Source organism: Balaenoptera borealis, assembly GCF_965194805.1.
Source record: "Balaenoptera borealis genome assembly, chromosome: 3".
In the NCBI taxonomy this organism is placed as follows: Eukaryota; Metazoa; Chordata; class Mammalia; order Artiodactyla; family Balaenopteridae; genus Balaenoptera; species Balaenoptera borealis.
Window position 1 is genome coordinate 144,100,506 of NC_138866.1, and position 27,839 is coordinate 144,128,344.

The following is a 27,839-nucleotide window of genomic DNA, read 5'->3' on the forward strand; positions in this document are numbered from 1 at the left end:
ATTCAAAGTAACCTTATTTTAAGGATGACTTTAAACCTGCTCTTATATCATAGAAGTTAAACTAGAGTCTAACAAGATATAACAGAAACATGATTACATTTGCCCAGTCAAATAGTGGTTTATTGGTCTCAAACATCCAGAAGTATTGAAGAAGCTAGTGAAGGTGCAGGGTAGCTGCTTAAGGGATTTTTCAAGAACGTAGGCTCTTTCTACCTTTATGGTAACATCTTATCATGTGACTTTGATTCTCAAGTTGGCTTCCTCACCTGAAAGTATCAGATCTATGTTCAAGGAAGGAAGAAGAGACAAAGATGAGGGATAAGGGACAAAAACCAAGAAGGCATTTGCCAGGTGAAATGGTGCCCTTTAATCAGTTTTCCAGAAAGACTCACCCCAGGCTGCCATTTACATCTCATTGGTCTCGATCCTGTCACATGGTCACTCCTACCTACAAGAGGATCCACGTAGCTGAGTGTTTTGATCTAGGCACTTTTTAAAGCCCCAAAAATCAGGGGTCTGGTAGTAGGAAAGAAGGGGAGAAAAGCTATTGGGCGGGTAGCCAGCATTTTGTGTGATATGTGTAGGTGTGTGTGTATATACGTGTATATATGTCTATGTATATATATTTATAAAGTATATGTATACATATATAGTGTAGTATATATATATATATATATATATAAAACAAGCATTTACACTTTTATTACTAACCAATGATTCTTCAGTAGATCTCATCACATATCATAGCGTATCAGGGAGATACTGACTCCATAGTTGAGAACTTCTGATCTACAGAATAAAGTCCAAATCCCTAAACAAAATATATGAGGAAAGATCTTAACAGTTTGACACCAACCTACTTTTCTAAATTCACAAGCTACTATCTCTAGTCCTTTGCTTCAGCCGTTCACAACTTTTCTTTATTCTTGAATGCACCAGATTTTCTCCTCTGTGTTCTTTGCCATGTATCTTTTTCTTTGCTTAGGAGACCCCTCCTCACCTTCTTTCTCTAGTTAGCTGATACTTAGCCTGCAGGACCCAGTCTAAATAGCACCACATCGCTGGAAATGTCCTTCCCTCTCTGAGTCAGATCTATTTTTAGTGCTTTATATACACCTCCACTAGCTCACTTGTCATTATTTGCTTGCATGTTTGTCACTACCGACAAATGCTTTGGCCTCTTACAGAACAAGAACTATAATATATTCAACTTTTTCTACCCAATGCCTCCTGCAGTTTCTGGAATATGTTTAAAATACCTGCTTAAGCAAAAACATAACTGAATATTATCCACAATATATAAAGGATCTACAAAGAGAAGTAACATGTTCTCACCATAGTCAGTAAAAATGCACCAATATATGCCCCTTAAACCTGAATCTCATTGGCTGTTGACAGAGGGTTTTTTGTTTGTTTTAATTGATGATAATAGTAATATAATTAGGGAATTAATAGTTTATTTCTCTGTATCTTCCATTACTTGTTATTTAGCTGTAATTGAGAGTTATTCAGTTTCATCTTTCTTTGTACAGAATTAGAGACACAGTTTATTCCCTCAAAAAGATTACTGCTTAAGGGAAGAAAAGCCATATTTAACTCATGATTTGAATGATCAGGAAGAAAATGACTGGTTTAACTTTTAGGCTGTTTAGTGGCTAAGGTATTTATACTTGGCAAATATTTAGTTCTCATCATTAGAATGGGTTTAGGAACAATAAGGAATTGGGTGAGGATATAGAAGGAAGAGTCAAAAAACCCACACAAAATTAAACAAAGGGTTAGAGCAGACATGGTGAATTGCTTGTATGATACCACATGTTCCCCACTTTTTCCTCAAGTGTATGGGGACAGACATCACCAATCAATCAAAAGACATTTACCACCTGAGCCCAGATGTGGTCTAAGAATACGTCTCAACACTACGATACTCCATGTGTCTTCTGTCAGCAAAGAAAGGATGATAAGTCTCTCTCATCAATGCATTCTTCATAAGATCTATTCATGCCAATACACTCCCAGTGATTGGTAGAGAGTGTGTCCCTGATTTCTTTTGCAAAGTGAAGGAAGTATTGCAACTCCGAGATTGAGCTTCCAAGTGATTCCTTCTTTTGTGAAATCTCTCCAGGATTGGCTTCAGTGTCATAAAGTCAGTCATAAATTTCCCAATTCAGTCTCTCTACTTGACTCCTATTTCTACTGGGGAATGTGAGGCACCATCCTAACCACAGACTTTATAATTGATAAGGGAGAGAGCTAACAGGTACATACTGAACAGCAAGCAATATACCAAGTTGTTTATAATCACATCCTTTAGTTTTTATAACTGCTGCAGGAGGTCAGTATCATTGTCCTCATTTTACAGATGAGAAAGCAGCCTTGGAGAAATTAAGTCATTTGGCTGAGATCTTACAACTGGTAAATGATGAAGATAAGATTCAGTCTCAGATCTGGGACACCCAGCATCATGCTGTTGGACTCTGAAGAGTAAATTATTTCTTTGGTGGTCTTGCTAAAATCTCATTCTTGGTTGGTTTTGATGCCACTAAGTACTTATGCTTTGGATAACAGCCTTGAGCTTTAACTTTATACTCTCTTGAGTCTTGCAGACCATAGAGGCAGATGGAAAATGGATACATGTACATTAGATGTGTATTAGAAACAATCAACCTATTTCAGGCTTCATGCCAGTCAGGTGTAATACTGGCTTCCTAGAGATTATCTGGGTGGAAATGAAAAGTGTACTTAGGTTTAATTTTCTTGTGTCTCTTTTTCTGCAGGGCAGCGCCCATACCAGGTGATTACTGCTCGAGTTCACCCAGGAGAGAGCAATGCCAGCTGGGTGATGAAGGGGACCTTGGAGTTCCTGGTCAGCAGTGACCCTGTGGCTAGGCTCTTGAGGGAAAACTTCATTTTCAAGATCATCCCCATGCTCAACCCAGATGGTGTCATCAATGGCAAGTATGTCAGGCACCTGGCTCAACCTAGCCAGCCTTTATGTTACCATGGTAACATGTTGTTGTTTTGCTCAATGGGCTTGACTGGAGAGGTCTTGGTACTCCGGCAGGAATAACTTCTCTTGGGTTCTGTTACCTGGTACAAATAACAGGGTAATCTCCATATATATTAATGTCAATCTCATAGTTCCTTTGAATAGAAAGGTATAGACTCATTGGCAGTTAATAACAGAGGAATCCTTAGAAATAATCTCATCTAACACTCTCCTTTTAAAAAGGAGGGAATTGGTGTCCACAATAATCAAATGACTCCCCCCGGTTACTTGGTTAGTGACAAAGTCAGGGCTCAAATTGTGATTTCCTTGAAGTTAAGACCAATGCTTCACAAAAATAAACTCAAAATGGATTAAAGACCTAAATGTAAGACCGGACACTATAAAACTCTTAGGGGAAAACATAGGAAGAACACTCTTTGACATAAATCACAGCAAGATCTTTTTTGACCCATCTCCTAGAGTAATGGAAATAAAAACAAAAATAAACAAATGGGACCTAATGAAACTTCAAAGCTTTTGCACAGCAAAAGAAAACATAAACAAGATGAAAGAACAACCTTCAAAATGGGAGAAAATATTTGCTAACAAAGCAACTGACAAAGGATTAATCTCCAAAATTTACAAGAGCTCATGCAGCTCAATATGAAAAAAACAAACAAGCCAATCCAAAAATGGGCAGAAGACCTAAATAGACATATCTCCAAAGAAGATGTACAGATTGCCAAAAAACACATGAAAGGATGCTCAACATCACTAATCATTAGAGAAGGGCAAATCAAAACGAGGTATCACCTCACACTGGTTAGAATGGGCATCATCAGAAAATCTACAAACAACAAATGCTAGAGAGGGTGTGGAGAAAAGGGAACCCTCTTGCACTGTTGGTGAGAACGTAAATTGATACAGCCACTACAGAAAACAGTATGGATGTTCCCTAAAAAACTAAAAATAGAATTACCATATGACCCAGCAATCCTACTACTGGGCATTTACCCAGAGAAAACCATAATTCAAAAAGACACATGAACCCCAATGTTCAATGCAGCACTATTTACAATAGCCAGGTCATGGAAGCAACCTAAATGCCCATCAACAGACGAATGGATAAAGAAGATGTGGTACATATATACAATGGAATATTACTCAGCCATAAAAAGGAACAAAATTGTGTCATTTGTAGAGCTGTGGATGGACCTAGAGACTGTCATACAGAGTGAAGTAAGTCAGAAAGAGAAAAACAAATATTGTATATTAATGCATATATGTGGAATCTAGAAAAATGGTACAGATGAACCGGTTTGCAAGGCAGAAATAGAGACACAGATGTAGAGAACAAATGTTTGGACACCAATGGGGGAAAGCAGTGGGGGAGGGTGGTGGGATGGATTGGGAGATTGGGATTGACAAATATATACTAATATGTATAAAATAGATAACTGATAAGAACCTACTGTATAAAAAAAAATTAAATGAAATAATAAAAGAAAACAAAACAAACAAACAAAAAAAGACTAATGCTTTGATTTGCTTCTATTTCCTGCAGATAAATCTTTATTCTCAGTTGTATTTTACTGGATTCTGGATACAGCTATAATAAAGGTGTCACTTTATCTAAATGGAATGGCTGAAATGGTTGAAAAATGGCTGTGGAATGGCTAAACGTGAAATGACTGAAAAATGGTTGGCTGCAAGAGAGAAGATTGGGGTGGTGTTTCTCCTGGCCTAGCTCCTCCATGCCTTTCAGAATGTATAATAGGAAAGGTGAATTCCAGTGTCGTAAGGGGTCAGCATTTGCAGAGTTGTGAGCTGAGGCCCAGATAGAAGAGCAGGTTCCGAAGATCACTCAGTCAGTGGGTGGGGGTGACAGGATTAGCATTCATACGTACCTGCCTCAAACTGTGGAAAAAGACTTAAAGCCCCTTCCTATGGTAATAAATGATTCTTTTTTACTATAGGAGCAGACATTGGTATCCTATGGAAATAAACAGAATACAAGGTAAACAGAAAAATTGAAAGGAAAAATAATTTCAAAAGCTAAAAATAAAAATGCAGAAGAAGTTATAATTTAAAATATCAGTTTTAAAGAGGCAAATGCATACGTTTAGAAACTGGGAAAATAGAGCAATATTGAAAAGGTGAAACAGAAAAGATAAAATGAGAATTATAAAGAAATTTAAAAAGAAAACAAAACTTTCAGAGATAAAATTACAATGACTTAAAATAAATAAGAAAATGTTTTAAGAAATGTAAAATAATAATTTCTTTCAGGAAATAAAAACCCAAAATAAATGTTAAAAGGCTGAGAATAGACCTGCTTCAAAGGAAAAGCACAAAAAGAATATTGATAAGTTAAAAAGGTTAAAAATTTAAAGATAGTAAACTAGAAAAAGAGGATGAGAATAAATTCCAAATGGTAAAGTATGTTAAATTATGCCAAAATGCAAGCAAGTTAAAGGCTGTAAACTAAAATTTCAATAGATACCACAAAAAAAAAAAAAAAAGGAAAGAAGATAAGTAGGTAAGGAAAGCATCCATGTGTTCTAACAAGATTCCTAGTTTTGTAGCTTCCAGATTTCTTTTTTTTTTTTTTTGATGGAAGTTTTTGGTGGGCAGAGAGGAGGATCCTTCCTCCTTGCATATGGCGACTGGTTGGTCTTCAAGCACATGTGAGGTGTGGGAAACCAAGTCCTTCAGCAGGTGGCAGCAATCAGGCCTCTGGAAGCAATCAGGCTTCCTAGATCTCAAGCTGGACAAAGCCCTAAAGCAGTGTCCTTTCCTGGTCCAACAGAACTCAGCTGGCTCCTACCACGTGTTCCTTTAACTCTGGAGATCAGCTCCAGGGCCTCAGTGCGTGGCTCCTCCCTGCTTGAGGGACTAAGAGTTTTACTAGCAGGCTTACTGAGCCTAAATGGATGGAAAACAGCTCTGCAAGCCATCTTGAGAGACATGACCTCTTTTCAACATTTTCTCATCCAAGTTGGCTCTTTTCTGAAGTTACATGTTCCATTGAATTGTCTGGGGTCTGGTAGAGGATGGAAAGAGCACGGGGTTCAGAGTCATAACTCTAGTCTGGAATTCTGGCTCTTCCCCTGACCTACTCAATTTTCTCTTCTGTTGGAAGAGGAAGCTCCCTGTTGACCTGTGTTGGTAGAGGTCTTATAAGCCCAAAGTAACATTCAAGCTCTGGAATAAATACTGTAGTTTTTTCCATTTCAAATGCTCACACCTCTGAATCAGAGGCTTGATCCAGGTCTTTGGTTGAAAGGTTAACATGGTCTCAGTCACTGAATATCCTCCTGGCCTGGGCACACATTATTTCCAGCTCACAGCTGGTTGCTTTGGGTTCCCTAATGGCAGGCCAGCTTCTCTGTGACACCACCATCCATCGTCATTACCGTTATTTATTATGACTAAATTACCCTTTTTATTTATATAGCATCTTTCATCATGGAGCTCAAGGCACTTTGTAGGTTACTTGGATCACCCAAACAATTTTGACTGAAAGGGATTTGGAAATCATAGCATTATTCTACTGAAAAAAAAATCCCCAGGTCATTGCACATCATTACAAAAAGACTTGATACTGCCATGGAATCATAACATCTTACAATAAATGGGCTTAAAAGTTTCAGCTCACAAACCCTTAGAACACACCTAACATATGGTTTATCTAACTTCCACTTAAATGCTTCGTTGACATTCCGTTTCAGGACATACCCATTCCATAGTGTATAATTAGGTGGATTTGTTTTTCTTTGTTTTGATCTCTGCCTTGTGAATTTTACACATTTTACCTAAAATGTGTAGAAACAAGGATAAGATCTAATCCCCGTTTTACATGCCTTAACTTCCTCAGGTGAAGCCCTCTCCAAGTTCGATGTGGTTCACCTAAACATTGCTTATGTGGTATTGTTTCTGATGTTCTGATTGTCATTGATTTTCTTTGGACACATTCCTATTCATAGGCTTCTAAACACTAACAGAACTGCCCTGCCTGTGTGTGGTCTGACCAGCAAAGAGGCAAGCTTTTTGCCTAAAGATTAGAGAGCCTGAACCTGAACTTGGCACTTAACCTACCACAAGATGCTTGTCTTTCTTTCCCTGCTAGTATCATGCAAAAGAACTTATGAAAAAATCCATAATATTTCTGTGTGCCTATCATTATGTCCTGTATTTTAAAATCATAGCTGCCTTCATTTAAACGCTGTGACTGAAAGTTAAAGGTATCACAGAAGGCCTTACAAAGGAATTCCGGTTTCATGCTTTGAAAATTATTTGAAACTTCAGGAAATCACTGTATTAGAAGACTCAGCTTTTAAATAAAAAAGATTCTACCAGCCTCAAAAAAAAAAAAAAAAAAAAAAGAAATCATGGACCCCTGTGGAGTTTGCAAAACTGTGTAAATGTGGAGTAGTAGTTTCCTTGTGTGGTGATGTTAATGAGCCTCTGAGGATGGCTGGGAGGTTTTGATAACAGTGGTCAGGGAGACAAAGCCAGGATTTTCTAGCAAAGATACAGTGGGTCTTGCCAAGTCAAAGATCTCTTAGCAACATATGTCTGTAACAGGAAAACAAAATACAAAGATGGTTTCCAAAAGAAACAATTTACCATCTTGTTGGCCTGGTAGTTTGTATTGAACTGGGCTGAGTTCAAAGTAATCCAGGAGGACTGATGCAGTGATCCCTTGTTTCTTATAATTCTTTCCAACATGGGATAAAAGAACAAGGAGACAAGCAGTTGGGTTAGAGCAGACGTGATAATGGCTGCTTGATTAGAGTGGGGAGTGGGGAGAAGACAAGTGATGACTTAAAAGGTCAACATGGCAAGTAAGTGAAGGAGAGGAAGAAATCTAGCATGATTCCCAGTTTTTGGACTTTGGTTGTTGGGTGGAGGGTAGTGACAAATAATTTTTATAAAATCAACACCCAGGCCAACATCTTATTCCCAGGAGAATCAGAGTATATTTATTCTTAGTATATATACAATGCTGCAAACTTGATTACTTTCTTCCAAGGCCATTGTGGAAGAGAAGTAAACAACCATAAAGAGCAAAAGACGTGCTATAAGTAAACACACCAAGGTATTAAGAAGTAATAGGCTGAATGCTCTAGGGGAAACACATGAAACTATAAAAATCAGATAAAAATCTTGACAGCTTTAACTAACTGGGACCATTTAAATTTAGTATCGATAGTCTTTTACTCTGTGGATTGTGAAGGCTTTATTTTACTACAATAAGAGCACTCACAGACTTTATCAAAAAAAGATTTAGCACTTTTTATAAGCCAAGAAAGAACCTTGTTCTTTTACATATATTTTCTTATCTAATAGTAACTATGGCCCGACCAAGGTAGATCTTCCGTATAATTTTCAGGTACAGAAACTTGAGTATACAGGGGTGAAGTCTTCAGTGCAGTTTAAATAGCTCGTGTTACAGAGCCAGGACTAAAACTTCTGTCTATTCTATATTCCTTTTCTATAGAGATTTAAGGGAATTAGAATAAAAGAATCTTAAAATGTTCTAGCTGGGCGGGTTATTGTATATTATTTAGTCCCACTCCTTCAAATGATAAGGAAATTGAGACTAAAGAGATAAAATGAGTTATCACATAGCCTAGTTCAAGGCAGAAATGGCATGAAAAATTATCTAGATAATTAAAACACTCAAGCAAATACACAGACACACACAGACACATACACACACACGCACTCTGGCACACACATACCCATGTCTACCTCCAGAGCCCGTGTTGATTTTAATCTATCAGCTCTTCCCCAACTTGGATGGAGATGCAAGTAAAGCCTCAGCCCCATCAGCAGATGGTCTCTGAAATTAGCCTTCTTGACCTCAATCTTCACATCTAGTGTGACTGGGATGAAAGAAGGCATAGCCTTCCCAGCTTTCTGCAATCTTGGCCCAGGATGAATGAATTAGTTCATCCTCAGTTTTCCTTCACGGAATTTGAATTCCCAGCGTGGCTTGGGCCTCAACACTGTACCGTGTCCTGCCAGCTTTCTCCTCTGGAGAAGACATACTTCCTGTTGATGCCATCTTTTGGCTGTAAACAGCACCCAGCTGACTTTGAATAGTTTGGCCACAGGGCTGCCATTCCACTGCCCATTCTATTGTACGTTTTCACTCAAGTAACTATTCAGGATCACAAAATGCTTATGACTATCCCCATTGGGTTCACTTCACCTTTGGGCTGGGCTATGCCTCTTTCCTCCTTTTTTGATTATGTTCAGGGCTTCCCTCTTATGTGACCTCAGCTCTAACTTTTAATGTATTTCAAAGCTCTTCGATATAAAAACATGTAGCAGTGATTCTCAGACTTTTGGATTTCTCAGATCAGTTACATTTGAAAAAAAAACGGACTATAATAAATATAGAATTTTTAAAAATTATGCTCAAGAAAGAATGGAAGATACTCTCTGAGCTCCCAAACAACAGACTGGTGAGAAATTCAACATTAGATGTTTCTTGGGCTGCCTCCTCACCTACATGCAATCATACAAGCAACTCAGGGGCTTTTGATGCTAGATCTTTAGATCATGGCAGTAAGCATTCTTGCCCTTCATACTATGATACATTTGCTACTGGCCATGAAGACTTCCCTGTGGGTAGAGAGCAGTGTAGTCATTGAATGAATTTGTTATTCCCATTGTCAATCTTCCTGGAAAGGAGTAGATCCTGGAACAAGAAAAGATGCCTGACAGATGGACCTTTAGGGGGAAGAGATAATTCTCTGGAGCTCGAAAGTGAAGAAACTCTGGTCTAACCAGAGGGTCCCCCTAGGTCACTGAGGAAAGATGGCATCTGTTATGTGGAAGAGGTTGGAAGAAGCAATCCCTCACATGGCTGCTTGAGAATGAGAACAGCTATACCAATAATCAGTTTTAAATTTTCTGTGAGTAGATATCATCTGTTATATCATTTATTCTTCGTAAAGTGTTAATAAGCCTTTTCGTCTTGTTTCAGCTGTGTTATTGAGATTGAAAGAAAATGTCTATGCCTCAGATTGGTGAAGAAGATCAGTAGCAGTCATAGTTGGAGAAATTCCTAAGGAAACAGTGAATAATAAGTACAATGGCTAATACGTTTTAAGAGTCGTGCTCCGTATAATTGGGACATTTAAAAAATAAAATAGCTTTATTGTCTTCTAATTATAAAAATGATACATGACACAGTCAAGATAATAGGTGTTAAAGAAGAAGAGATTTGATTCACACTGGTGGTAGAAGTCTGAAAGTTCCAAAAGGGGATGCAGAAGAAACCAGGAGATTTAACATTTGCAGAGGCGGGCACTGCCTACAAGCATGGGGACGCAAAGGGAAGAGGTGGAGTTACCAGAACCCAGGGGTGGAAAGTCTCCATGATGCTGGTGTGTGGAACTCTGAGAAGGGAGTCTGACTTGGCAAGGGCTTCAGTGGACCAAAGGGCGCAGTTGAAAGGGTGAAGGAATGAAAGTATCCAGATGGCAAGGGGATGCATCCCGCCTGCTGCTGGTACCCGTGAGAAGATGCAGTGATGCTATGCTGTGCGTCTTAAGACGCAGGAGTTCAGCCAGTCCCCTGCTGCTGCTCTAGTCTCATTAAGTGGAACTGGGAGACATAAAGGGTATCCTTTTCTTCCTCTTCCTGCCTTCCTATCTCCCTCTAGTGCCTCTCATTGGCAGAGCTTAGCAGGAAGCCAACTGGCAAGGGAGTCTGAGTGTTGCGATCTGCACAGTTTTAGCTGCAGTGTGACAGAGCAGAGGATAGAATTGTGGGCTGAGAGCTCAGAGACAACTGGTGAAAAACAAGCACAGAGCATCCGTTTACCGAGTGTCCAACACGCAATTGCATCAGGCTTATTATTGTTTATATGTGACTTCTTTGTTTTCAAAAAATAAAATGGTTTTATTGTTTCCAATGGGGGAAGAAAAATGAAACATCGTTATTGTAGAAAATCCTAGTGCAGAGAAAAAGCTTAAAGAAGAAATTAAAAAACACCCAAATTTGGGGCTAATATATTACGTTAATCCAAGGGGCATTGTTCACATTATCATCTATGATAATTACATTTTGCCTGCAGAATTTTGTAACATGGAGGCCGTCCCTGGGTCAGGCTGCCCAGAGAGAAACACTATTAGCAAGCTGAAGAAGGTCCATTAGCCATTTGTTTGTAAATTGACAGCTTCAGGTATATCACCTATTTCCTTAAATATATTTCTATATTTATACCCATGTTAACTTTCATAAGGTAATGTATTTTGTAGTATAGTTTATAAACAGACAGCTTCTTCCTACAGCAAAGAATGCAAATGGCATTTATAGTTTTTAAAACAGCAATCTCATGGTATTGATGGGCCATAATTGATTTAAACAATTCTCCATTATAAACAACAGACAAGTGAAGAGTCTTGTTAGTCTCTGGGCAAATTTCTCCAGTCATTTCCTTAAGATAAATTCTTAAAAGCAGTCTGTTGAGTCAAATGTGATGCATATTTTTTATTTGATGTATGTTATTGCCAGATTAGTCTCTATAGAAGATACACAGATGTATATTCCTACCACTGATGGATGAAAGGGCCTGGTCCCCACACCTTGTTAACACTGCACATTATCATTCTTTTTATTCCTTGTCAATGTGATAGGATAAAAATATGATTTTAAATTTAAGTTTTTTATACTTATGAAAAAGTAAATATTTTACTCCCATTTTGCAAATGAAAAAAAAAAAAAATCTGAGGCAAAAGACTGGGTGACATATGCACGGTCAGCCACACAGCTGAGTCAGGAATTAAACTCAGGTTTGTCAGGTTGCAAAGCTCGTGTTCTTTCCACTTGGCTGTGCAGCCCCACTTATGTCAAAGATTCCAGATAGTCATCTGGTGACTCTCCTTTTGAATGTTGTTAGCGTAGAACTTGGGAAGTGGTAAGTGCCTAATACATATTTGTTGAGTCTAACTCAGGGTGCCTGACCTTTCTAAATTCTTTTTAATGTGTGGACCTCCAGGTATATCATCCCAGACCAGAACAAGGGCTCTAAGGGGCCTTGAGTTACCTCCATCAGAAATGAGCTTTTGGATACATCTTCAGTTAAATATTAGCACTTAAGTATTGGTGTACCATCGACACAATGTTTTACTACAGGTTTGGTTGGAAGGGAAAATGTGTATCCTATCCATTTGAGGTATGATTTTCGTTGAACCTGTGGGCATGATACTTAACCTTCTCCATGTTCTTCTCCTCCTTTTAGTCACTATCTTGAAAGAATGACAGAGGACACATCAGGGAGTGTGATTTTATGTCTGGGTAATCTCCAACAGGCTAAGGTTTAATAAGTATCTTCCAACCTGGGAAGATTTGTGACCTTAGGTCTCCTGCTGGATCACATAGGGAAGTGATTGGCTTTTTTATGGACTCACCATCCATGTTTGGCTTCTGAAGCATAGAATTTCTGTATGCCTGTGGATGAGTTCTGCAGTACGTCCTGAAAAGCAAGAACAGCAGACCACACTCCTTCATACTGGGGAGAAGGAGAAGCAGGAAAAATCAGGGGAGACCAGCAAAGGCAGAGGGATATTGGCTGTCAGAGGGTCAGCCTCCCCATGGGTCTCTTTCTCTTTCTCTCTCTCACTCAGCAAGGCACTGTGTCCTCCTGTACAAGGGCCAAAATGTCACAGGCTGAAGAGCCTATAAGGAGAAAGTTCTACATTCTCTGTGGCCTTTGGGAAGATGAATGATTGAGTCCACGATGTCTGTAGAAACGGTGCTGATGGTCATGATGACATGACATGACATGATACAACATGAGGGTGATACTCCCCTTTGAACTCTCATTCCAAAGTTTCATCTCCAAATTCTCCTTTCAGTGAGGCCAGGCAATCCAATGGTCCTGCTGTGGAATCTCTCTGGAATGTTTGCTGGCCAAAGGTCATATTTCTTAGCAGTTAAAGCTTGGCCTACACCAGTCATTGGTCCTTCAATATAGGACCCAACTGCTCTGCCTGAGAGCTGACAAAGGAACTTAAACTTGCAATCATGGACTTTTGAAATTTAGATTGTTTTGCTATTTCATACTCTTTGGAACAGAGTTATCAATGGATGGATATTTGTGCTTTATTTATTTTTAGGAAAATTTTAATTTTTTGGACATGGAGCGAAGGTTGGCTATTTGGATGGAAATGTCAGTCTGGGTCTGGTTCTTCCCTGTTTGTGGGTCTCTGTGTTAAGGGCCTCTGGGAAGAGGTAGGCAAGGGGTATTTAATCTCTTTCTCTTTGCTTTCCTTTCCTTATATTTGAAAATGGGGGAGAATGTTATTCTGATCCAGAAGGGATTATTCGATCGGAAGAACTGTAATTTTCTACATTTACCTCCTGCCCTCACTGAAAAAAAGGAAGAATGGAAGTCTTAGTCCATTTTGAATGCTAAGATACTCTCTTAGGCACAAAAAGGGAACATTTACAGGAATATTTTAACCTCACAGGTTTTGAAAATAACTACAAAGTGAAAGACAAACATGCATTTGAAATTGTTTTAAAAGATGCAAATGTAACTGTTTTCTGCCTTAAATACTTTCCTTACAAATGTCTGCCAGTAATTCTCAAATCATGGTCTATAGAGATTTTGCAGGACATCAATGATGTTCCTTCTAAGAGATGGAAGGAGGTAAAGAGATCCATGAAGAGTGTAGCATTTGGTACAACTGTCCAAACCTCTGTGTATACCCCATAGGAAGAGTGTGAGCTAAGGGAACATTTGAGGGTCTTGGTTCTAGAGGGAAATGTGACACAATCTTGCTGATGAACTCGTTCTTAGAGATCAAAATGAAAATTATTTGCTCTGGAAACTGTTAAGGTCCTGCTGCTAAGTCATTTGCATAGTGTTAAATGATGCATAGTGCTGGATGGAGAGTTCTGGGAGTGTGTGTCCAAGGGCTCCCTTGCTCACACCCGTTCCTACCACAGCCTGCACACCGAGAGGGAGTCAGGAGCTTGACTACTCCATTTGCCTTCTTCAGACATTGCAGTGCTGAATAAATATTACCATTTATTATTCCTAAATTTAGGGTCATTAATTATATCAGCATAAACCTAATTTATGCCATCATAAACAGCGATAATAAATGCTACCAAATGCTAATACCCAGCTCTTGCCAACTTTGCCTGTAGTTGATGGGTTCCCCCCTTTCTTCCCAGAAGCATTAAATTAAAAATGATTCAATGTTGCAGAATCATTGATCAAGTTGGAGCTGAGGCTCTTGGGGAAATGCTTTTGTTTTGTTAAATGCTTTTCTCCCTCGTTGGCTGGGCAACTTTTGATATCTGTCTGCACTCCAGTTTTTCTCTGTTCCTTCCCCTATAGGAGGAAGAAATGGGGGCAGGGATGCAGGCAAGGAGGGAGACAGATGGGCATCTATTCTTCTCTCTTGATTTCCCCTTTAGACATCTCTCTTTTTAGTGTCCCCACTCTTAACACCTTCTTTCAACATGCACTTAGAAGTCTTTATAAAGCAAACCCTTGAGTATAATATAGATGTGTTATTTCACAATTCCCATCACATCTACCACGTATTTAATGATGTATGTCACATGGCTTCCTAAAATTCATGAAAGTTTATAACTGGAAGATAGGAAGCACAGACCTGACAGCTCCTGCCAATACTAAGGGTGCTTTTTCTTTTGCCATTTACTCTTGGGGAGACTCTCCTTTTATGAAGGAAGAGGGAGAGCCTGTCCCCTTGTTATCAGAGCTATAAGAAGATCTCATTGCTTTCCTCAAAGGAAACTATTTGTACTTTTTCTGCCTTCTCCCTGGCTCTTTCTTCTTTTCCCATCTGGGGTGACTGTGATTGTGGTGTAGTACAAGGAATTCCCATCAGGAGATCAGAAGACTCTGGTTTAGGTCAGAGCTGTGTTCTTTCCATCCATGTGGCTTCGGACAAGTTGCTTAACCTCTCCACTCCTGTTTCTTCAAAGTATTAAGGGGCTAGTAAGCCCTAACCACTGCACCTCACCTAATTATTATCATGGTCAAATACCATAGTACTTTGAAACTGTTAAACACTGTATGGAATTATAAAAGTAAGGGTTCCTCTGATGGTGTTCTTTATTTTTTTTTTAACTGGAGGAAGGAATATTTCTTATTTTTAATTTTTTTATTTTGAGGTATAGTTGACATACAATACTACAGTAGTTGCAGGTGTGCAACATAGCGATTTGACATTTATATACTAATTGATCCCCACAATAGGTGTAGTAACCATCTGTCATCATACAAAGTTATTACAATGTTATTGATTATATTCCCTTTGCTGTACAGTGCATCCCTGTGACTTATTTATTTTATAATTGAAAGTTTGTACCTCTTAATCCCTTTCACCTATTTTGCTCAACCCTTCAACCCCCTCTTCTCTGGCAATGACCAGTTTACTCTCTATCTATGAGTCTGTTTTGTTTTATTTCGTTTGTTTGCTTTGTTTTTTGATTCCACATATAAGTATGTAGATTTTTGGTTTGTGGTTACCATGAGGCAATACAATTTTTACTGGCCCCCCACAATGTTTTATGTTTTTGATGTCATATTTTACATCTTTTTATTTTGAATATTATGTGACTAATTATTTTATATATAGACGATTTTACTACTTTTGTCTTTTACAATAACTTTCATATTAGCTTTATAGGTGGCTGATCAGCTACCTTTACTGTATGTTTTCCTTTATCAGTGAGATTTTTTTTCTTTCATAATTTTCTTTTTTCTAGTTATGGCCTTTTCTTTTCATTTAAAGAAGTCCCTTTAACATTTCTTATAAGACCAGTTTCATGGCGATGAACTCAGCTTTTGCTTGTCTGGGAAACTCTTTATCTCTCCTCCAATTCTGAATGATAATTTTGCTAGGGTAGAGTATTCTTTGTTGTAAGTTTTTTCCTTTCAGTGCTTTTTTTTTTTTTTTCCTTTCAGTGCTTTGAATATATTGTGCCAGTCCCTTCTGACCTGTAAGGTTTTTGCTGAAAAGTCAGCTGATAGTCTTCTGGGGGCTCCTTTATATATAGCTAGTTGTTTTTCTTTCACTGCTTTTAAGATTCTTTCTTTATCTTAAACATTTGGCAATTTAATTATAATGTGTCTTGGTGTGTGTCTCTTTGGGTTCATCTTGTTAGGGGCTCCATATGCTTCCTGGACTTGAATGTCTGTTTCCTTTGCCAGGTTAGGAAAGTTTTCAGCCATTATTTCTTTCTTTTCTTTTTTTTTAATTAAATTAATTAATTGATTAATTAATTTTTAAAATTGGGGTATAGTTTCTTTGCAATGTTGTGTAAGTTTCTGCTGTACAGTGAAGTGAATCAGCTGTCTTAAAATATGCTTTCTGTCTCTTTCTCTCTAGTTTCTTTTTCTGAGAGCCCTATAATGTGAATGTTATTACACTTGATGTTGTCTCAGAGGTCCCTTAAACTATTCTCATTTTTCAAAATTCTTTTTGCTGTTCCAGTTGGGTGATTCACACTAGCCTGTCTTTCAGATCACTGACCCATTCTGCATCTTCTAATCTGCTGTTGATTCCCTCTAGTGTATTATTCGTTTCAGTTATTGTATTCTTCAGTTCTGATTTGTTCTTTTTTATATTTTCTATTTCTTACTCTTTGTTGAAGTTCTTGCCGAGTTCATCTATTCTTCTCCCAAGTTCATGAGCATCTTTATGATTATTTTTTAAAACTCTTCATCTGGTAAATTGCTTACCTCTTTTTTGTTTAGTTCTTTTCCTGAGGTTTTGTCTTGTTCTTTCATTTGGAAGGTATTCCTTTGTCTCTTCACTTTGCCTAACTCTCTGTGTTTGTTTCTGTTTATTAGGTTTATCAGCTACGTTTCCTGGTCTTGAAAGAGTGACCTTATGTAGACGTGATCACAACACAGGTGCTCCTGTGTAGGTGGCGTGTGCCCTCCTCTCATGGTTGGGCAGCAAGCACACTGGTGGGTGGGGTAGGCCCCCAGCCTAGCTATCTGCAAGGCCCGGCTGTGACTGTTGCAGGTGCCCTGGTGGGCAGGGCTGCTCCTTGGCAGGCCTGTTTCTGAGGCCTGGCTGAGACTACTGCAGGTGTGCTGGGGGACAGGTCTGGTCCCCCAGAGAAGGAACCACTTTGGAGGGGTTGGCTTGGGTGGGTGGGTTGGGTGTGGAGCATCCTCAGGGGAATGCTGGGGCAATGTGCATGGTATTAACTAGATTGATGGAGAGGGGCAGAGATAGTGCCCACCAGCACCAGGCCAGCTAGGTGGAAGGAGAATAAAAAAAAAAAAAAATGGCATCCACCAGTACTTCTTTCCCCAGAGAAAGTTCCACTTGGTCCCAGCCTCTTCAGCACACACTATAAAATTAGTTGATGAATCTCCTTGTAAGACCCAGGCACTTTTCAAGCTGCTGACACTGCACTGGGACTTGGAGTGGGTGAGTTTTTGCAAGCTCTTCAGGAGTGGAGTCTTGGGTTGCCACAGCCCTCTGACTTTCCTGAATGTAAGCCGACCTGATTTTCAAAGGCAGACGTTATGGCCATTCATCTTCCTGGTGCAGGTCCCACAGGCTGGAAAGCCCAACACTGGGCTTGGACCCTCACTTCTCAGGGGGCATCTCCATAGTTGTGATACCCCTCCCATTTGTGAGTCACCCCACGGGGGCACGGTAGGCTCTGACTGGGTGACATCTCTGCTACTCCTGCCTGTCTTGATGTGATATTTTCTTTATGTCCTTAGTTGTAGAAAATCTGTTCTGCTAGTCTTCAGGTCATTCTCAGACCGATTTGCTCATATGTAGTTATAGTTTTGGTGTGTCTGTGGGAGGACGTAAGCTCAGGATCTTCCTACTCTACCATTTTGATCTGAACCTTCTTGTTTTCTGTTGCCTGAATTTCAATGGTGGGACATGCAAAGTTCTTCTCAATGGCCAAGCCAAGCAGGCTCTTTCCTGCTTCCATTTCTCAGTTTCTCAAAGAGATCCAGGGTAAGATTTGGCAGGGATAGATGAGATAGGTATTCTGCAGGGTATGGGATAAGGTCAAAGGTGAGAAAACCTCCTTTTATATATATATATATATTTTTTTTTTAAATATATATATATATAATATATATATATATAATTACATGTATATGTATATACTTTATTCAATCCTACACACACTCCATAATTTTAAAATCACAGTCACAAGGACAACAACCTCTTTAGTTAGAGCTTTGGTTGTCCTTGTGATTATGACTTAAAAATTATGGACTGGGTATAGGGTTGAATAAACTGTATAAAATATACAACAGCAGAGAAGTTTAGAGCTGGAGGAATTCAGCTAATGCCTTTTTTTCTCCTCATGCTTACCCTTTAAATAAATTTAGCTGTCCCATTGGAATGGACAAAAATCTGGCTTCTTGTCTTTTAGAAGCCAGCCTGTAATCAGCCTCAGCCTCCATCAGGGCATCTCCAAGAGCGTTTCAGGACGTCTGTAAGGAGCAGTGTCTGTGGTTGGTGGCGTCTGTCTCCCCAGCCTAGGGACTGCCTCTTTGGTGCACCCAGTCTCAGCATCACAGCCTCATTGCCCACCACCCACAGAAGGCTGGATTCCTAGGAAAGTGCACCCCATCAGGAACCAGAAAGAATTACACCTCTAAGTATGGCATTGGGCAATTGCCGGGAGGCTTATGCTTTCAGATTCTGGATCCCTCTTCCTGGCTAGCCAGAATTTATAAACAGGAAAGTCAAAGGCAGCACATAAACCTTGGTAATGCGGATCCACCCTCCTTGCTCTGATTTCCAGGTTGTCTTTTCCTTGCAAAAGGTTATTTATCTCTCTGAGCCACCTAGCCCTTTTGAATTATTAGTCTTATTCCTTTATTGCCCTGCTTCCTTCTTGCAAATATGCTCCTATACATCTTCACTGCGCAGGAAACTCTTTTGTATTTACAGCTTCTCTCTGTTCCTCCCCCCTCCCCCTGGCCCAATAACAGCCAAGGAGATAAATAAGGAACATAACTCTTTCTGGCTATTATTTTTTTTTCTTACCCTGCACAGTAATATATATATATAATAACCAGAAAACAAATCTTATTACTAAAGTAATTACAATAAATAAAAAATAACTGAGAGTAGAGCTTAAGAAAGGGGGCATGTCACGGGAGTGATTGCAACAGGATTTTTAAAATTTAATTTACTAGCGCCAGTCTCACTGTTCTGTTGATGCCTTGCATAGGAGATTGTGTCTAATTAGAGAACGTTGTTATTGCTCTTTGAATACACCTGCCCCTATCTGACTTGTACCTTGGGTCTTTAAAGGGGAAATTTGGCTCGAGGAATTCCTCGAGAAATTTCCTTGTTGGCAGCCCTATGTTGAGAACAGCAGCATTTTGCATGCTAAGTTGTATAATCTTCTAAACTTGGGAGCTGCAAAGAATTGCATGGCATCTTTCCCTCTGACTGCAGATAATCTCCCCCTTAATCACCCAAATAGATGGGTATTTACCCTGTCATTTGTGAATTTCTGAGTAGAGGTCACAGTGCGTCCCTTAGTAAAATGTGCTGGTGCTGACCAGTTCTTAGAGTTAAAATGTTTTTTTGTTGTAGCCAATCTAATTTTATCTGAAATCAATTTATATCCCTTTGTTCTTGTATGGTCCAGAGTGGAAATGGGGAACAGTTATTTTTCTTCATTAATTATGGCTATTATCTCATTTATGATAGCCATCTTTCCAAGTCCTTTTGGCATTTGAATCACTTTTCTTCTTTAACCTAAGTCCTTTTATGGGCTGCACTTAGTATCTTTTAACTATAATGTAATTGTCACTGTTTGGTTTTCTTAGCCTTCTTCAAGTTACTCTTGGGTGTGGAAGGCAGATTAGGGCACGGCATAATAGCTTTATCATGCCTCTTAGCGTCATTCTTCAACATCAATGTCACAACAACAGCAATCACATTTATTAATCCATTATGTGTGCATGTGATCTTCTAACTTATTCTGGCTGGTTGGTCTTAGTCGTCCACACAGTTGAAATCCAGGAAAAATGAACAGTTTAAACACGTAATATACCACCTCCTCTCTCAACCATCACTGCTACCACCATCATCCCTACAAACACAGCCAACATCAATGATAAGAAGATGACAAATATATTGAGCATTTAACATGTGTTTGACAATGCTAAACATTTTACATGCATTATCTCTTTTAATCTTCACAACAATCCTCTGTGATAAGTACTACCAGTATGACTTAATCATGACGAAACTAATATTTTAGGAGCAAAAGGGCATACAGAACACAGATAATAAGTGAGTGAAGAGGGTGTAGAATCTAGGTTTCTGTATGAGTGTGTGTGTGTGTGTGTGTGTGTGTGTGTGTGTGTGTGTGATTCTAGAACCTGCCTACTTACCACTACGTTATACATTAAATCGAAAGTTAAGAAATCCTATAATGTTAGCATTGGAAAGGCTCTTGCATTTCAACAAATCTAGCCCTGCTCTCACTTTATAGAAGAGAAAAAAGATGCCTAGTCAGGTTCAGTAGGTTTTTAAATCCATACAATTTTAGAGCTGAGTTTACAGGCTAGGCCTAAAACTTCCCCCACTGAATGGCCATTTCATGCTAGGATAATGCATTTGCAACCTATGCGGACATTCATTAATAACCTTATGCATAATCTTATGACATTTAGGCATGTAAAGCAAAGGTAAGTACTTTCTTAAGGCAGAGAATGCAAAGAGTTTTGCACAGAAAATGACAAAATGCTAGAACTCCCTCGGCCTGCCTAAGATGGCATCCCAGAAATGATGAGACAGCAAAGGGAGTTTAAAAAGGGGAAGCAGAAGTTTCTTGGAAGAAAAATGAAGGTTTTTTTCATGCCAACATTTCTCAAACTGGGTCTGAAAGACACTAGCAGATTGGTGCTAATAGATGTTTCATAAAATAGGGTGTTATGGTTGGAAAACATATTGCAAATTTCATGTTAAAAGATATCTTTGTTGCAGAACCTACCAGTTCTATTGGAATATTAACATGCATGGAGACTATCCAATAGGGGATAAATTACATGGCATTTACTGAATTTATTCAAACAGGGTCAGTTTTGTTGATATATACCTAGAAGACCTAGAGGAGTATTAGTTATCCCTCAGCTTGGGAAGTGTGGCTCCAGGCTTTTAACTGAGATGCAGACATAAAATTAAGCTTATTACTTATAAAGAAGCGTATTAGTATAGTGGCTGAGAACATGCATTCTGGAGCTGGATTGCTTGGGTTTGCCACTTACTGGCTGTGTGATCTTGGACAAGGAACTTTCATAGGTTGGATTATGTGGGAAACATATTCTGAGATGGAGATTTGCTACAGGAGGTTTATTGTAGCGTGTTCTTGTGAATAACACCTGTGAGGGAACGGGGGTAGCTAGATTAGGACTAGGGTAGAGTTGAATTGTGATGCAGTTATTACAGAAGCTTCAGATGGTGAATGGGAAGCTCTACAGCTGGGGTAGCCTTTGAATATCCTGAGTTAAAGCAAGTGGACTGAACCTTTCCTTTGTGTACCTGACTAATGACCAGTCACTGAATGTGGACTGCCTCTGGGGAGTGGGTGCAACCTTGGGCAAAGGAGATCCCTTTGCCTGAGGACAATTCCTAGAGGAGGTGCTCAACCATGAACCAGTAGCCAACAGCAGCTGAGAAATGAGTTTTTCAGTCCTAGAGGGGTACTCTGAGGGACACACCGCAGTATCCACTGTGCTTCACTTTTCTCATCTGTAAAATGGGCAAAATAGTTGTACCTTCTTAATAAGATCATTTTGAGTTAAGAGAGTTGTACAATGTGCCTATTATTTACTAGGGCTAAACAAGTGTTAAAATAATTAAGATAACAAATAATACTTAAGATACATACCAGTTGTTTATCATGGAATTCATAGTTAGAGTTAAGCCCATGAAAACCAAAAGAAAAAAAGGAGAATATATTTTTTACTCCTAGTGAATTAAAAACAATTTTAGTCCCTCTATGTTATCATATATTCACACCAGTGGGCCTCTGTATAGCTTTCTTAGGTTGGGACAAAAAGGCATCTTCTGGTGTGTTCTTTCCTTAATAATGTAGGTCTCTGTGATGAGAGCATTCTACTTCAGAAGGCATTCCCTTGGATAGTTCATGTATTAGGCAAACAACAAACAAAAGCAAAAAAATTTAAACCAGACCAAGAAGTAAGTTGAATAGAGATTACTAGATATTGACTAGTACCTAGGAAGTTGACTGTGGTGTTGACTTGATCTAAAAGGAACTACATCCATGGAAGAGATGGCCTATCCTAAAATGATGTCCAGAGATTTGATACTAGATAAGCTGAGGTCTTTCTCTAAGTGCAGTGTTAAGTAAAAATGTCCAAAGCTCGGGCTGAACTTTCCAATGTCAGGGCAAAGAATTACAGTGTTTGAACTCCTGATTAGGCTGGGCCTCTCTCCAGGAGACTGCAGCACATTAAAGCACATCATTTGTGGTAGTAATTCTGGAAATTCAGACAGCAAGACTCCCTTCAACAGTAATCAAGGCCATTGAAGTCCATCTGATCTAATGTGGGGCAGACTTTTAAAAAAATGGAATACGACATCTAGCTATTAATCTAGCCATCTTGACAGTGAATTATTGGGTGTTCTAACTCAGTGGTTTTGGCCAGTGAGAGACTTAGCATATGATGCATGCAATATAATGGATATTCTCTGAAAAAAAAAAAAAACTTATTCTCCTTGGGTAGGTCATTTAAAGGTGATTAATAGCATAATATATGTATATATATATATCTGGAAGAATTCAGAATTATTGGTTCAACCATTTAAAGTCATTGAATAGCATAAAATAGCATATATATATCCACACTATATATATATGTGTGTGTATCTGGAAAAGTATTCAGAATTACTTGATTTAACCGAGGATTCCATTCTACTGATAAAAAAAAATAAGCTTGGAGATTTGATGTTACTTATAAAAGTTTACCCAGTTCTCCAGCATAGATAAGATCAAGTCAAAAGACAATTGACTTCCATTCTACTGATATTTCCATGAATGTAATTTCTCTCCGACAAACATCTTATTCCTAATGGATTAATTCACAGAGGAGGATAGTGTGAATTATAGATGAATACATTTCTGTGACTTAATCATTCAACCATGGAATATTAAGGAACTTAGCACTTAGTCCAGCTTCCCATCTTGTGTTTGATATTCCTTTACGGCCTTCCTGCCGTGTAGCCAAACATTCTGTGCTTTAGCAGGTCCGTAGTGTATGAACTTATTTTATCTCATGGGAATTTATATAATTGCTATATTCCTTTAGCAAGTCATCTCTTGAACCATGCTAAAATATCTCTCCTTGAAACTTCTGTCCTCGATGCCATGTAGAATAAGCTGAATCAATCCTCTTCAGACCTTTACCTAACTGAAAACTGCCCTCACATCACTCCCATGAGGCTTCCTTTCTCCAGGGTAAGCATCTTTAGTTCCTTCTAGTTCTCCTGTGATGTGTGTTTTTATTCTTCCACTATCCTGATTACTCTCTGAATTACCTCACTCATTAATTCACTAAAAGTTTATTGAACATCTGGTAAACCTGTGATGTAACAATGAGCAGAGTAAGCTGTTCATGGTGTAGAGGTGGAAAAAGACAATTAAACACAGTATAATTCAGTGTTAGAAGTGATCTGATAGCTGTTAGCTGTAGGGATGCTCAGAGAAAGGGTGCGTAACTTAATCTCGGGGTCAGGGACAACTTCCTTTGGCATCTACATTGAGAGCTGAAGGAAGACTTAGCCAGGAGCAAAGCATGTGTGGGACAGTAGAGGTAGGAGGGTGTGAGAGCTTTCTACAGGAGAAGCCAACATGCTTAGAGTCTAGGAATAGCTAAGTCTCTATTATGGTGGGATTCCCAGATAACCACCATTATCATTCTGAAAACCCAACTGCTATTAAAGAAGTCTGAAGCATGAAGCCTTAAGGTCTTTTGATGGCCTAATCATATTGCTAACTCATTTTCAACTTAGTGTCAAGTAGAGTCTCCAACTCCTTTTTTATACTAATTGCCGTTAGCATGAAAGTTTCCAGCTACAACACTGTGTAGTGGATCTGGATGGACCAAGTGCTTGAACTCACACTTATTCCAGTTTCATCTGATTAGATTCCATTCTTATGAAACCACTTTGGATCTTGAACCTGTCATCCATTTCATTTGCCTCTGTTCTAATTTACGTGGAGCCTTCAGTGCTGACAAGAGTTTCTTTTATCTTTTTACCAGCTATTGATACATCTGTTGAACTTGAGTGAATACATATCACCCAAAACATAGATCAATTTAGTTATGATCATTCAACCACATTCTAATCTATTTGAGTACTGCCATTGAACCTATCTTTCTTTATATAACGTGCAAGGGTATCTTGAGAGACTCTTGCAAATTCCTCACTGAAGGCCTGTTAAACTCTGTCTCCTTACCTAATAACCTGTCAAAGTGTGAAATGAAGTTGGGCTGGCACAGCTGGAATAATTTCCTAAGTTGTTCTTGGTGATAGGCTCTGGTTTCTATGATTTCTGCTTCCTTTTCTGGGCAGCCCCAAACTTTCCTGTTAAAGTGTCCCAGAAGTTTGCTGAAGATCAGTGTCAGGCTTGCTGACTTCATCTGCCATTTTCTCCTTTTCACAAATGGAAGGGCACTTGTCCATCTTCGGTTTTGTTCAGAATTCTCCATAGATCACTGCCATTGTCTCAGGCTAAAGGTGGGCTCAGCCAGAGCCTTTGAAAAGTGAAGAGGAGACCTCAGCTCCTCTTGACTTAGGGTAGCTCAAACTTCTTAAAGGCATCTCTAGGTGCTGCAGTTATTTGTTTTCCTTGTCCCCAGAACAGACCATGCACTATGCTTTGTCAGGATGATTATTTAGTCTAAGGGCATGAGAACTGCAATTCTTTTGACCTTAGGTCACTGAACTGAATGATACACATGGGTCAAAAGCATTGTGGCTTCAGGTATTTTAATCTAGAAAATTCTTTATTTTACTTCTATTGACTTAATGCTCTTTAGTACCAATAGAGCTCCTTCTTGGATACGATTAGATCATAGACTGTAAAGATTGTCTGAACATTTTTTTGATGTGTGACACGTTATAAAATATATGTCCTGCATATCTTAGGCACTTTTTAACATGAAAATGTTGACCACATGTGATTTACCTTGAGGGAGGTAAACAGCAAAATTCCAGACCATTAATATAACTTGGGAAGCAAGTTAAAATCAATGATTAAAGTCATCGTGTGAGAGATTTTTTTCTACTAAAAGTGTTTCCTACTCCAATTAAAATTCTGATAATTTATATCAATGATTTAAAAATGTGGTTGATCATCAGAATGCCTTGAGGAGCTTTCTAAAAGCACAGAGTCCAGGGTCACCCCTTTAGAGTTTCTGATTTCTGATTCAGGAAGCATAGGTGGGGCCTAGGAGTTTGTGTTTTTAATAAATTAGATAATTCTGAAAATAGGTCAATAGTATGCTACTTGTCTATATAACCTTTGTGATGGTCATACTATCAGAGGATTATGGAGAGAGGTTATGAGTATGGACATATAAACATGTGGGTGTGTGTGAGAGAGAGCGAGAGAGAACGGAAACATAAAAATAATACATATGAAGAGAACTCACCAAAAGAGACAGGAAGAAGCCATCTCCATGTGAGAGGCAGCAAATATTTTTTTCAAAGCATCCACTAGAGGTGAATTTGACCACATCTCTAGTATCCAGTAGAACATATGTAGCAGAACACATGTAGTAGAAAATAGGAGCCAATATAGAAATAAAGCTAAGACTTTGTACTTAGAGCTTGAACATTGAAGATTTGTAAACATAAAGACTGAGAAATCTCTGAAGTTAATGTCAAAGACCTCATATAAGAGAATATCAGTTTTGCCACAGGTGGGTGGGGGACAAATCAGCATGGGGTCTGAAAAAGTTCAGTGGACAGTCTAAGGCCAACTTCAGCTTCACCGAAGAAGGGGATTCTGAGAAATCCAGGACAAAGAAAATCTCCTTAACCAGATCTGTCAAAGCATTTTACTTATTCCTTTGGAAAACTGTCTGGAAGTCATCTTAATCAGAGAACTATATCATTGTGTGTGTGTGTGTGTGTGTGTGTGTGTGTGTGTGTGTGTGTGTGTGTGTGTATTAGATCATAGATTGTAAAGGATGCCTGAGCATTTTTTTTTTAATTTATATAATTTCTTTTAAGGAATAGTAAATCATCCAAAAATGGGAGTGAAATAATGCTTACAAATTAGTTGTATCCCATATATAAAGATACAACACAATATAGAACACAAAATCAAAATTTATATCATGCCAAACATAAAGATTCTAAAAGAATTTTGTTGAAGTATAGAAGTAATTCATTTGTTAACAGAAGTCATAATTTTTTTTAATTCAAACAGAAAGTCACAAAAATTATAATCATCCTCATCAATTTACTCAGTCCCATGTAATTTTTTTTTTTTTTTCATCTTGATCTTTTGTTAGCACTTTTATGAATTCATCAGTTTTCCACTGGAGTTCTGAACATGCTTATTCATTCAGTTCAGCAGTATAGTCAGTTACCAGAAACCTGTACTTGTCAGAGTCTTTTCCATGAATTCCTTGAAGATGAAACCCTTTTATAGGAACATTTTTGCAAAAGCATCAGAGTACACCGAGAACTGTCTGTAAATGACAAAAGACTTAAAAATGACCATGGTTAAAGATGCCTGAGCATTTTTGATAGTGACATGTTATGAAAAATGTATCCTGTATATCTTAGGCAGTTTTTGGCTGTTTTATATATATATACACACACACACATATACATATATATATATATATTTTATATATATGTATGTATGTATGTGTGTATATATATATATATACACATACATACATACATATATATAAAGTCAGCCATTTGCTTAAGTAAACCCAAAAGTAAATTGCATGTGGTTCCATAGTATGGGTTCATCCACACATGAACAACATTGTATACCTTCCTTTAGTCCTAATTAAAAGGATTCCTTCAGGTAACTTCAACCTCAGCCAGCTAGACCAACTGACAACTGAAGCCTCAGATATGGTGGCCAGAGCAAGCAGTGGGAATGAGTTATACCCCTGCTAAACGCGGCCTGAAGGAGGCCTGTTCTGCTCGGAGAATGCAATACAATATAAATGCACACGTCAGTTGAAATCCTCATGGATCCCGTACTAAAGCTGCCCAAGTGGGGCTACTCAGTTATTTATTTTGTCTGTTTTGCTATGTTCTTTGTATTTATTTTATTTACTTTGGGTCACATGGTGATCATTTAATGAAAGAAATGTACTTCATGTTTTCCTTGTCACTGTATTACTCTGTTTTCGACTGAATTGATAAATCCTTCCTGGGGTAGACACTCCATAGAAATATTTTTCATGGGAAGGAGGAAAAAGAGGAACAGTTCATGGAATGAAATTATAAAAGCTTCATTTTATAAGCGTGATGACAAATGTGCTAGACCTTTTTGTAATATCCATAACCAAGAAACAGAAATTGTACAGGGATGAATATTAGTGTCTTTCATAAGATATTTTCATACATACTGGAGGTCATTAATTGGGCAATATTTCTATGAGTTTCAAACCAGGACATCTCCAGAGTCCTAAATGACATTTCCAGCTTTATACTGCCATTCAGTATCTTTTAGTTTGTTTTATTTTTTTTTCAATACATGTTAAACATTTACACCCACAATTTATTATAAAATATGCTCTGCAATTTTTGTGCATGGTTTTAAGAAAACC

General features: G+C 38.5%; 1 protein-coding gene and 1 long non-coding RNA gene across 2 annotated transcripts in view; one reads left to right on the forward strand and one right to left on the reverse strand.

Moving 5' to 3' along the window:
• The window catches only part of AGBL1 (AGBL carboxypeptidase 1), an 803,597-nt gene that overhangs the window by 338,450 nt on the left and 437,308 nt on the right, over window positions 1–27,839 (forward strand). Inside the window, 1 exon segment of the mRNA XM_082388897.1 lies at window positions 2,778–2,958. Within this exon segment, the coding sequence (XP_082245023.1) occupies window positions 2,778–2,958 (181 nt within the window).
• Window positions 1–27,839, reverse strand: part of LOC309627202 — a 532,216-nt gene that overhangs the window by 14,482 nt on the left and 489,895 nt on the right. The window lies entirely within an intron of this gene.